At 26.8% G+C, this 13,147-nt stretch overlaps 1 protein-coding gene across 1 annotated transcript in view; it reads left to right on the top strand.

The window, feature by feature from the left end:
* The window catches only part of LOC107440425 (transmembrane 9 superfamily protein member 3), a 17,366-nt gene extending 7,114 nt beyond the window's left edge, over positions 1-10,252 (top strand). The window contains exons 7-14 of the mRNA XM_043049252.2: positions 1,569-1,735; positions 2,412-2,506; positions 5,336-5,466; positions 6,086-6,294; positions 6,376-6,522; positions 6,683-6,766; positions 6,857-6,933; positions 8,113-10,252. Of these exons, the coding sequence (XP_042905186.1) occupies positions 1,569-1,735; positions 2,412-2,506; positions 5,336-5,466; positions 6,086-6,294; positions 6,376-6,522; positions 6,683-6,766; positions 6,857-6,933; positions 8,113-8,180 (978 nt within the window). The 3' untranslated portion in view covers positions 8,181-10,252. The remainder of the gene's footprint in view (positions 1-1,568; positions 1,736-2,411; positions 2,507-5,335; positions 5,467-6,085; positions 6,295-6,375; positions 6,523-6,682; positions 6,767-6,856; positions 6,934-8,112) is intronic.
* The last annotated feature ends 2,895 nt before the right edge of the window (positions 10,253-13,147 follow it).

The raw sequence follows: 13,147 nt of genomic DNA, 5'->3' as shown, positions 1-13,147 counted from the left end.
TATATATATATATATATATATATATGATTGAGGTGCATAACCTTATCAACAGGATTCATTGTTTCAAACTTTTTGATAATTTAATTATTTATTGGGAAAAAATAACCCAATTGAAAATTCTAAACTTTCAATTTTTTATAGTAACGAATTCAGGAGTCATACGTGATTTAAAAACTACGCGTTATGATTCGTATTCACCCGATCTAGTAATTCTGCACAGTGATGTGCAGTTTAAAAATTAAATATTGCAAATTCTATTTCCTCATTTTTAAAATCCAATAATGTGATTCAGATTCACTCAATTTTAAAACCCAATGTCTCGATTCTTGTAAGAAGTAAGTTTTTTCTTGAATTGTTACTCTAAAGGTATGATATTCTGCATTAGTAGCTAATTTAACTATGAATGTTAGTTCAAAAAGTTATGTTAAGTATAAAGCGAGTATATAAATTGATATTGATTTTTTTCACATACAATTTCAGGGTTTTTCACTCTGTGCCACTATGACCCTTGTTTATGAAAAAATTTATCTTTCTTGTACTTAATACAGCAAATTATTCCTATTTTTAGTTTGTTATTTACCCTTAATTAAAAATATTCTGGTATATGTTTACTACTTCAAAGCATGTCCTGATTTTTTTCTTTGGCCCACTATGAAGCCTTCTTAGTATGCATTGTAGGTATATTTACGAGCAACAAAAGCATTAAAAGAAAATGGAATCCAGATTTGTATTGGTTGTTTTATTTTTTCACTGAATTTTGTGCTCTTCTATTTAGCAATGACTGAATCAGATTAATAAAGAATTGCCTAATTATATTTTAGAAATTCATCACAATACTTTTTATTTCTTATAGCAAAAAGTTTTTTAAAAAAAGCTTGATTAAAAAAAATATTATTTTAAAAATTTAAATTAATTGATTTAAATTAATCATTTTTAAAGTTATCAACTGTTTCAATCAATAAATCAATATTTGAAAAATCATATTCTAGACATGTTGGTTTTGAATAGGAGATTGTTTATGAAAAGTGCATGCTTTCCTCTGCATAACTTGAATTTTACATTCAAAGCAATCTCTGTTACTTTCTCAATGATGATGCTCTGTGAACTTATTTGAGAGAATAATTTGAGAATTATTCAAGTGTTTTCAAATAAATGATACTTTTGTGTTTATAACTTTCAAAATCTATATATACACTTCTCAATTCAACACTATCAATCTCTTTGATATGTAGTAGTACAACTATATGTTCTTTGTAAATGTTTTAGTTTAACTATTCTTTATTGTTTCTTCACATGTGTAACATCTAAATAACATGGTGCATGTTAAAATAAAACAAAATCTATTATGAAACTTTATAAGTTAGTTTTGACTTTGGTAATACATTTTAAACTTATGTATGAAACAAATCTTTTTTCATTTGGCATTTATTCCATATGATTTTTGAATTTAAGAAATCATTGCATCATGAATTGTGTTGTTCTTACTTTGTACTGTTGTACTTAATCTCTTTACTTTGTTTTCATTTTTATTTATTTCTTCCTTTAAAATTGTTTTAATTTTTCTCTAGGAAAGAGATTTGGGTGATGAGTATGGGTGGAAACAAGTGCATGGTGATGTTTTTCGAGCACCTATTTATCCAGCGCTTTTTACTTCTCTTGTTGGATCAGGATACCAAATAACTGTTGTCATTTTAAGTGTGATTATATTTTCAATTCTTGGTGAACTCTACACTGAGTAAGTATTTGTCTTTTTTCTCTTTTGTATTCACTTTGTTTGAATTCTTAATAAAGTATTAAATATGTTTTTAGATACATAGTTTTTTTTAATTTTTATTGCATGCATGTTTGAAACTTTTAATTATTCTTTTTTGTGAATATATTTAGTGTATTAACAAGAAAAAATCTATATTTCTATGAAGTGAATAATAAGTGAAAGTAATAAAATTCTGCAAATTATGCTGCCTTTATTTAAAAGTTGAATTGAACAATTATATGAAACACAATTTCAAATATAATAATTTGTAAATTTTAGCCTCATTTTTATTGTTATTTACAGATTTTTTTTTTAATATGTTAAAATGAGATATAATAGAGATTAATATGTTAACATGAGATTCTTCTTGTTTATTTTCACTTAAAGTTTATAAATATTTAGTAAACTTTAAAGTAAGTAGTAAATTTATAAATATTTAGTTAGTCATTAAAATATTAACATAAGTTAATATTTTAATGACTACTATGTATGTTTAAAATCAGGTTTAAATTAGTATGAAATGTCTGTATTTGTTAAGCCTAAAACTGAACTTTTTTTTATGCTAACTTAACTTTTTTAAGCTTAAAGGAAGGTTAATGTTTATCTTTAACTTTGTAGGTTCTTAAGTAAAACGTGATAATCTAAATTAACATTTTAGGAGAGGTTCTTTGCTGAGTACATCAATCTTTGTGTATGCTACTACTTCTCCTGTTAATGGCTATTTTGGTGGCAGTCTCTTTGCTAGAATGGGAGGTAAATGTTTTATATTTTTGTGACTTCTTTCAAACATATACCAAGGTTTCCTACAACGCTAACTTGTATTATATAACTACCAATATTTTCTATGTTTTTCTTGCTTTGAAAGCAAATTTAAGGTTGTTTTTCAAAGGCTCTGTAAACACCTAAAGTAACACTTTATAGCGAATAATGTGCTATTTTTTGTAACTATTGTGAGTTTCTTGCTATATTATATAACTATTAAGTGCCTGTGCCCACTATGCTCATTATGAAAATGGTGCAAAATGTGAATAAGAAGAAAAATCTCAGTTTTGTGAAAATAATAAATGTTTGTGATTTAATTTTTTAATATTTAAAAAGTTACTCCAATGCTGCATTTTCAGGCTTTTAAATATTAGCAAAAATTGAGAACTTTTAATGGATAATTATAATTTTCATCTTGACAGAAAAATCTTGCTAAATTGGTAATTTTAAAAAAAAATTTATATTTTTTTTAAATAATTAAGTTATTTTTTAGTAATCAAGTCCAAATAATTCTTTAATAGAAGATAGTAAATATGTAGCGTAAAATTACAGTTTTGCTTTGAATTTAAAAACTTAAATTGTGGCCTTTTATTTTTCTTCATGAAAAATTTTTAAAAACTTCCAATATCCTTGTTTACAAAATAAACCAATCAAAAGAAACATTTTAATATTATATGTTAAACTTTTTGTCCGTATAAATTGTGAATTGAATGTATTGCAGTAATACTACCAATTGAAAAATAACAGCATTATAAAAATAATATTTGATGAAATTACAGAAACTTCTAGTTAAACATGGCAAATTTGATGTGCTAGGGAGTTTTTTTTTCTTCTTCAAACTATTTCTGAGTTTTATTCCTTTAATTTTTCACATTTTAATCAAAACGTAATGTTTATTAACTGCTTTGGTATATTGCAAAGTATATTAATTTGGTATTTGGTTTATTGCAAAGTATATTAATTGTGGCCACCTGTATTTTCATTTTGACAAAAATATGTTTTGATTTACCATAAGGAAGAATGGTTTGTGTTTTCTTATCGGTTTTTTAGCTATAGTTATAACAGTTTTTGCTTGAAAATTGACCTCTTAACTTTCTGTTTGGACGATTTATATTTTGAAACAAATTTCCAATCTTATGCAAATTGATTGTTATTTGTTATGCAATTAAATGAATTGAAGGCAAATCTTAATTTTCTTTACAGACTTAATTTTGAAACTTGATGCTGACTTTTTTTTCTTATGCATACTTTGATTGTTATTCAATATGTAATTTAATATATTGAAGCTTTCTTTTATTATTCATAGAAAAAGTTTACCTTTTGAATTTAAACTAAATATAAATATTACTAAATAAGCTATCTTGTAATAAAAATTTAACAAAAAAAAAACATAATTCCATAACTTTCTTGAAAGTATTTCTACATGTTAGCATTGATCTTTACAATTAAAATATTGATGTCAATTGTAAGCACATACTTATATATTTTTTCACTCATGTTATTATAAGTAATTAAATAGTATTTGACAAAAATTTTGTATATATATTGCAGTAAAAGGATTTAATATATTGCTTGAATGCCAACTTCTATTACTCTTATTGCAATAAAGAATCTAATCACTTCTTCATTATTGTAAAGAGAAAATGCATTCATGTATATAGAAGTAATCTTTAAATCTAACTCATAAAGTTTGAAATATTTATCAAGTATTATATAATTTCTAGAATTTACAAATACAGTTTAGTTATTTAAGAAACCAAGTTGGGACCTTTTAGCTTGAAATCTCTGATTAAAAATCAAGCACTTGATTATTTATTATAACTGCCATATGATATTCAAAATGTTAGCACTCAAATATTACATTTCTTAACTTCGCACTATTTTTAGAGCAAAAATATTGAAATACCAACTTTTTATGCTAGTATTATATTACTATCAATGATATTTTTTTATTAACAATTGTTGAGAGATAAGATGGATTATACTAACTGTAGTTCTATACTCTAATATTACATTTCTTAACCAACTAAATATTACTGTTTTAAAAATAAAAAAACATGAATATGTTCTTTCTTAGATATACTAATTTTCTTTATTTATAACATTTCTTAATTTACTGAATATTAGATCGTACATACTGTAGAACCTCAATTTAACGACGCTTGTTGGACTGGGTGTAAATATAGGGACATGAAAATTCCCATAAAAACTAAATTTTAAATGCATCATTTGAAAAGAAAGCATTTTGATAAAAAAATAAACATCTTTGTTTACCTTTTAAAAAGTTTTTAGTCTCAGCAGCATAGCTGCTGCTTTATTATGGTGGTGGATCTGACGACTTGCCGTCTCCATCACTACTGGAGTCTAATTTCAGCTATTGAAATCGCCTCTGATTCACTAGTTAGTAGATTATTATCACATTGTGAACTCTCTATAAAGTCGGCATGGACATTCTCCTCTGCCGGAACTAATGTAAAACTACTTTTATTGAAGCCATTAACATTGCAGTCTTTAGAAACTTTTTTTCCAGGCTTACAATATTAAGTTTGAAGCTAGCATGTTTATTTTTCTTCTTTGTTGGATATTAGAAGTTGTACAGGAGTCCAATTTGTCGGTATTTCAGGGAATGGTCTAAATACCAGGATGTATTTACTATATTGATGTAAGAAATAAAAGTGCACAAAGCTGTAAAGACGTTAAAAGCAGGATATTATTATTCACGGTTGACACTAAATCTGAGTTCTACTGTATTTTAATGATCTTGTTGTTAATTTGCTGTCAATGAGAACTTCTTTTACTTAACATTTTCTAAAATTTCAGGTAAAAGATGGATCAGACAAATGGTTATGAGTGCATTTCTTCTTCCCTCCCTAGTTTGTGGAACAGCTTTTCTCATAAATTTCATTGCTATTTATTATCATGCATCAAGAGCTATTCCTTTTGGAACCATGGTATGCAAAATCACATATATATTTACAGTTCTACTTCTATGAGAGACTTACCTCTTTCAATAACAGCTTTTTTAATGTATTGAATTTTTACTCTATCAATATAATGTTAAAAAGTATCATCAGGAAAACCTGTGTGAGCAACTGACTATTGACCACCCTATTAAAGCTTTTTATTGTTTTTCTTTTTGGTAAAGTAAGAGCAAGAACCGTTCTAAACTAAAGTGTTTTCACACATTAATTTTTTACTTAGGTGCAAGTAAAGAATGATCTGTTAAGAATTTTTTTTTGAGCAATATGAAATTTCTACATACTTTACAAATGTTTCAAAAATATGTTAGAAAATTTCGTGTATTATGCAGTAGTCAATAAATAACATCGCAAATATCTTTATTGTTCTCTTTTTATGAATACAAAATGTGACTACTAATTTAAATATTTTTTTTGAGTTAACTGTTTTTAAAAAGTTTTAGAAGCGATTACCTCCCTTAACAACCAATTTCTTACGCAAGGGATCATGTTCGCTCTTGAGAAGTTTCGCTGTATTAAGTAATGTAATGTATATTTTTAAACAATAATAATAAGTGTACTAAATTTATTCTTAAAATGTTTCTTTCCCTAGGTTGCAGTAACATGCATTTGCCTTTTTGTCATTCTCCCTTTAACATTAGTTGGCACAGTCTTAGGTCGAAACATATCTGGTCAACCAAATTACCCATGTCGCATCAATGCAGTTCCAAGACCCATACCAGAAAAGAAGTGGTTTATGGAACCCGGAGTTATCATAAGTCTTGGCGGTATTCTTCCATTTGGCTCCATCTTCATTGAAATGTATGTCATCAAGAATCTTAACAAAATATCTTTGAATATTTCTTATGTATTTTATGAATTTAATGTATAATATTATTACAGGTACTTCATATTCACATCTTTTTGGGCTTATAAAATCTACTATGTGTATGGCTTTATGCTCTTAGTGTTCATAATCCTAGCTATTGTTACTGTTTGTGTCACAATTGTTTGCACTTACTTCTTATTGAATGCAGAAGATTATAGATGGTGAGATATGTTGAATTTTCTTGTTTTCTATCCTTTATGTTTTATGCTTCTATATAAAATTAAGAAATTATATAAAAATTTTATTTCATGAATAACCTTTCCAAATTTAGTGAAAATTATGAAATAACTTTTAAATTTTATTTTCTTATTATACTTTTAGGCAATGGACTAGTTTTCTTTCTGGTGCTTCAACTGCTGGATATGTATATATGTATTCTTTTTACTACTATTTCTTTAAAACTAAGTAAGTCTTATAAATAACAGTTTGCTAATATTCTTTCTCTTTTATTTAAGTATTTGTTTCGATTGACAACTTCCTTTTTTTTCTTTTTAGAATGTATGGCTTATTCCAAACTACTTTCTATTTTGGATACATGGCACTGTTTAGTTGCGCACTTGGAATTTTGTGTGGTAATTATAATTTAATTTTCTTTTTGATATCCTTTAAGAACACAAAAATAAATAACTTATGCTTAATTTAATTTTATACATTTAAGCGTCTGTAATGTTTGAGGCAGTACAAATTTATGAGCATTATAACCTAGGAAAAAGTTTATTTTGCTTAATTTATCTTTTGATGTTTCAATTATCTTTTGGTGTAAAACCATTTTGATTTATCGAAATTGTTTTTCATTGGCATTTACTTTATATCAGACCAAATCTCAATCGAAATTTAAAGAATTCAACTCAAAAACAAGGCGTGACACAGAATATTTAAAAGTCTAATAATTTTATTATTCTGGAAAAGCCTGAGAAATCTCTAAAAAATATACAAAATTTGTAAAAAAGTTCTGGAACTTCTAAAAAATTTCCTTTTTTACTGACCAAAATGTTTCAACTGAAAGTTTTTTTTTAATTTAGTTTTTTATTTTAAATTTGTTGTGTTAATTCTTTTTTGTTCTATCATAATCTGGTTTCATTTAATCTTGTTTTATGTTTGCCTTTTTTTTTTTTTTTTTTTTTTTTTTTTAAAATTTAGTCAATTATTTAATCATAAAATGTAGGTGAAAATGTTTTTCTTGATGAGCATTTGAGTTGGGTATATTTTCTTATCTATTCCTTCCTTGTTTAAAATTATAATTTAAATTTTCTTTTTCAATTTATTGCATTGCTATGATTTTTTTTTTTTGTATTTATTTTCATTTTTTTATGGAGCAGAATTAATATCAGTATTAGAAAATCAGCTTTGTTTTGAAGTTAATTTTAAAAGTGTTTGTGTTTAGGTATTTAGTAATGATTTTTGGTTGTTTTGAAAGAAATTATTCTGGATATAATTAAATCCAGAATTTAAAATTTTTCTGTCCGTTTAAACTAGATTTTAATTTTTTCTTCTTCAAAAAGCTGGATTGTTGGCTGGTTTAAATTAGACCACACAACGCATAGCAATTGTTTTTGCCTTAACTCATAATCACAGAATAAATCTAAGAAATAAGTATTAAAATATATATATATATATATATTTTCTTTTATAAAAAGAAAAAAAATATTTGTTTTATATTAGTTATGCTTAAATTGTTTATTTTTTTTAAAAGAACATGTCATAAAATTAAACAGTCATTCTTTTATTAAATTTGTATTTTAATGTTTTAGGTACATTTGGGTATGTTGGAACCAGCATATTTGTAAGAAAAATCTACTCAACTGTGAAAATAGACTGAGCACTTGCCTGCTGTATATAGAAGTTGAACAAACGTTTCAGAGAATGTTGTTGCCATATGAGGATTCGAAAAAAGAAACTAATTATTTATAAATATTTAAAAGGCATTTTTTTCTTATTTAGACCACCAACTCTGAGTGTAATGGTACATTTGAAGACAGATTTTACTTCATTATGGTTTATGCCTTACCATAATGTAACCATGACTCTAGACTGTACCATTAGGCGGGCATTCTTGTTAAAATGTGATTATTTTTTCTTTTTTATATATTTTATTTGTTAAAATAGACTGAATATGCAATTGGTGATTGGTACACTGTGACCGATTTTTTAGAAGCAATATTGTGTTGTTTGCATATTAACTATTTAGTCGGACTTTTGTTTTTTAATTTCAATTGGTCTGGTAAATAAAAAAGTTCTTTATTAACTTTCCCAGCTTTTTTTTTTAGTTTTTGTTATCAGTTTTAAATTGTTATAAATATTTTGTTATTTATATCATCAAAATTGCTTCTAAGTCCTTCAGTATTTATTAATTTATTTTATGCTGTGTGTTACTTTTTTATACTTAGATAAAGCTGTTAAATAATTAAAGCACAAATGTTTATCCTATATTTTAGTTTCATTATATTGCTAAAATAACGAATTCATTTCGTTTTGAGGCAAATTTAAATAGAATGAATGAAATCGTATTTTTTTTTAATAGTTAATCCTTTTAGATATTAAAAATGTATTTATACTATTACAATTGATTTACTTAAAATCTTCAAAACTAGTACAGATGAAATAAAATGCAACAAAGGGTAAATGTATCTAATATGCTTTATATTTTGCTACGTATCATGGTAAGCATAATATGCTGGAAATTTTTTTTTTTGTTGCTGCATCCTATATTTCTGTGAAAACTAACTCGTAAATTTTATAACAGTATTTGTGCTAGTTTCTAGACTTTGCTAAGTGGAATTTTGTTAGTATAAAATACTTATTGTTTTATTCAAGTTAAATTCACTTTTATCTTGCATAAGCTTATAAAATGTTTTCAAGAAAGCAGACTTTTCATCCATTTTTTCCATTTATAGAAAATGTGGAAGTAAAGTTAATTAATATTGTGTTTTTTAATGAAATTAAATTTTAAACTAAGATTTAGTTGATAAGTAATGTATTTTGTAAATTGTGTGTTTAGTAAATCTGGAAGTGTCTATGATAATTGTTGGCTTATTTTTCAGTTACTGAAAATGCTGAATTTGTTTAGAGTTACCATTAAAAAAGAAATAATAAAATAAAATATTCATTAACTACCAAAGAAAAATGTGTTTATGCTTAAAAAAGTATCTCTGGATGTATTATAATTTAATCTTTTTTTAATAAGTAAAATGCCAGCACAGATTATGAGGCTTAAGTTGTAATTTTTTATCACATAAGAATTTTGCGTGACCTGTTCCCCCCCCCCCCCCNCCCCCCCCCCCCCTTATACTTTATTAATTAAAGTGATCTCAGTTTAGATTCAGTTAAATTTAGTTTTTTCTTTTAATTACTTCAATTCTGAATTGTTTTCTAAATCATGTTTTCTTTTATTTCTAACATTACGTGTTCTTTATGTAAATGCCTTAAATTATAATACTCTTCTCATTTTTTTTAATAATTCTAACATTCGTTGAAAATAATTTTTGTTGACCATCTGTCTTTAGAATAGCTAATCTTTTTATTTAAAAATAAAATTATTGGTTGGTGATATTTCCGTTTTAGTCCATAGTTGAAACTGATTTTAACTAGCTTAAATTCAATTATTGAGTTAACTCTTTATATATCTAGAGAGACAAATGGAATAATATTCATGCATTAAATTTTTATAAAATCAAAATATTAATATTTTTTTCCTTCCTCCTTTACATCCAAGTAGTACTCAATATGTGATTTCATTTTACATCATTTGTTAGCATTTAGAAAACTAATTAAGCTTTTATTTATTATATAAATGAGTTTTTGAAAATTGTATATTAGTGGTTAAAGGCAATAATTATTCCATATTTTTCTGTTGTGAATCTTTTTTTTTTTTGAATAAATATTTGCATCTGATAGTGTTTAATTTTCATATCCAGTGTTTTCTCCCCCCAGGAATTTTGAATAAATCATATAAAACAGCTAAACACAATTAGACAATCCAGCCTGAGCAATTTTTTTTTATTTTTAAAGTTCTCACACTTTCTTGCAATTAATTGATCATTGATAATATTTTTAGCATTGTGTGTGGCTTAGTGGTTACGGCACTAAACTGTCCTTGTGAAGGACTGGGGTTCAATCCTTAAAAGCAGCTTTAAGCCCACTTCGTTTCCAATCAATGAGTACCAGGGAGCCACGATAGCTTAGGGCAGGGGTGGCGAACCTTTCTGCACCAACCTGCCATTTTTTTCAAAAAATTGTTTAATGAGGTCATAGACGTGCCCTCAAATAATTTTGACTTTCTGATTATTGGGAAAATAATAATACTAAATACTATCAAATCAAAACTCTTTATTTACTATAAAGAAAAAAAAAAACGTTTTGCAGTGTCTCAGTTATAAGTGTAATTCAATTTAAAGTAACATCAGTGAGAATTCTGTTGTTGCAGATTAGATGACAAATAATTTATATTAGTTTGAAAGATGTTAATTTAAGCAGAACTGTTAAATCTCTTTTTGCTGGTTATTTATTGTTAGCTTGTTTTTTACGGTTAAAAAAAATTTTTTTTGGCATTAATTATAAAAAAAAAATTTGATAATTTTTAATTCTTCAGTTTGTTTTTAATTTAATTGTTAATATGCTTCGTAGTGAACTTTGTGATCAGTGGCGTGCCCAGAATAGTGTGTTGCGTGCCATTGGTTCGCCATCCCTGGCTTAGGGAACAGAGCGTTCGCCTTCCAGTGAGGTGAACCAGGTTTAAATCTCCGTGATGGTTGATCGATACGAATTCCGCATCTGGTTTGCGCCAACCCCAGTGGTGGCGTAAGATGTCTTCGGTGATAGACGGATCTTGAGTTAGAGTCCCCTTGTCGTTTGGCTGATCGTGAAAGGTTTCCGTGGTGTTCCTCTCCGTGTAACGCAGATGCGGATTAGTATATAAAAAAAATCCGCCACTAAGGCAAATTTCTCCCTATACATGATCGAGGAGTTCCCATGTTATCTTGATCAGGTTCAAAATTATAAGGCTAGAGAGTTACGGTTATAGAATAAAATAAAAACCAGGTTGTCTGAGAAGTAAAGTGATGGCTTGTGTGCAACGCTGACCACATTGCCACAGTCGTGAAACTGAAGTCTTTAGCTCCCAAGAACCTCCTGACCTATTATGAGCGTTTGCAGGAAGGGTATACTTTTAATTAATATGCTACCAACTTTATGCTACTAGGGTCATACAGAAATGATTAACTCTTTGGCTCTCACAAAACTATACATAATTCAACAAGAAATTTATTGAAATAAGCATAGTATAAGCTGTGAGGAATGCAACGATTGTGCTGGCTGGGGTTAGTGAACTTTCATTGTTGATAAGTACTTTCATTAATTTAGAGGAAGATAATATGAAATCTTTTGCTGGCATACAAAGTGTAAAATTTATTTGCTTAATGTGAACTATTAGCAGAGTCGAGTTGGAAGCAGCACTCTCAAATCTATAAAGCTAACAGCTTTTAGGGAAAACATAATTCAAGCATTATGTTTCCCCAAAACTATATCTTTAAGTTTCAAAAATTATTTTTCCAAGAGGTTTTATTTAAACTTTGGGGTTTAAACTGCTATATAAGTCCTTATTTTCTCTTAAAACCTTCAAAAGGCCTTAATTTTTAAACTGAAGATTATTCTAGTTGAAACACTAAAAAATTTTTAAGATTTTTTTAATGCATAGTTAATGTTTGTTTTAAAACTTTTTTCTTACCTAAAAATTTAGAACTTAAACCTGACCTAATTTAAGTAAATTAACCTAATTAATAGTTACCTAATTTAAACCTTATTAGCTTGAATTGAAAACCTAAATATTTTTTATAAACTTTTCCTATTATAATTTCCTTTTAAATCCAAATTTGCAATCCAGTAATCTAGGAAACAGATTGTCTGTCTTGGTCATTTTCGGAATTAAATTTTTCTTTCACCATTTGCTTGTCAATGTTTATAAAATGGAACATCGACTTTGAATTTAATCAGCAATTAAAACTTAATATTATTTTTCATACATTTAAAATTTACATTATGAAGCATGTTTTGCATTTAATTTGGTGCAATTTCCATAATTATTAGATTTTTTATAAATTTGAATGAACATTGGCATTTCAAGGATTCTATTTTTAGATTTCAAGTGATTCATTGAGTTATGTTGTGTACATTTCGTTCAATTGGAATTATGCCACATGATCAAAATTAATAATGTTCTAATAGAAAGAGGGTTAGAATGTGTCTAGATTAATCTTATTTTGACCATGAAGATCAGAAAAGAGTGTTAATGGCAAAGGCATGACTTAGAAAGCAATAAAAAATAGGAATACATTCATAGTGAGCATTTTTCTCTCTAGTTGCAATTTTAACTATTGAAAAATAAATATTTTCTTGCTTGGGCTTTCAGGGTTGCTTTCTTTTCTTGATTTGACAATGATAGAGTTAAACAGCACAGATTTCTCTAATATGGTATCAACAAAAGTATTAAATTGATTCTTGTGATTCATATCACATCTGAGTTGCATTTGCTCTTGCCAAATGAGTAAAAGAAAATTGAGCTTTTTTTAGTTGTTTCATTTACAAATTCTTATCCTGTCTAAAGTGCCTAATGATACAAGAAGTAATAGACCTCTTAGAAACTATTTCTCATTCAAATTTTGAAGATGAGGATATTGGTCAGTTGATCCTCCTGACAACTCGAAAAACTTAATTGATGAGCAAAACATAGATGGAAATAATTTAGAACCTCCTGTTCCATTCGATACATGAGGAATTGTGGATATTGTTTTG

Source organism: Parasteatoda tepidariorum, chromosome 6 (genome assembly GCF_043381705.1).
Source record: "Parasteatoda tepidariorum isolate YZ-2023 chromosome 6, CAS_Ptep_4.0, whole genome shotgun sequence".
Classification (NCBI taxonomy): domain Eukaryota; kingdom Metazoa; phylum Arthropoda; class Arachnida; order Araneae; family Theridiidae; genus Parasteatoda; species Parasteatoda tepidariorum.
This window is presented reverse-complemented; position numbering and strand designations above follow the sequence as displayed.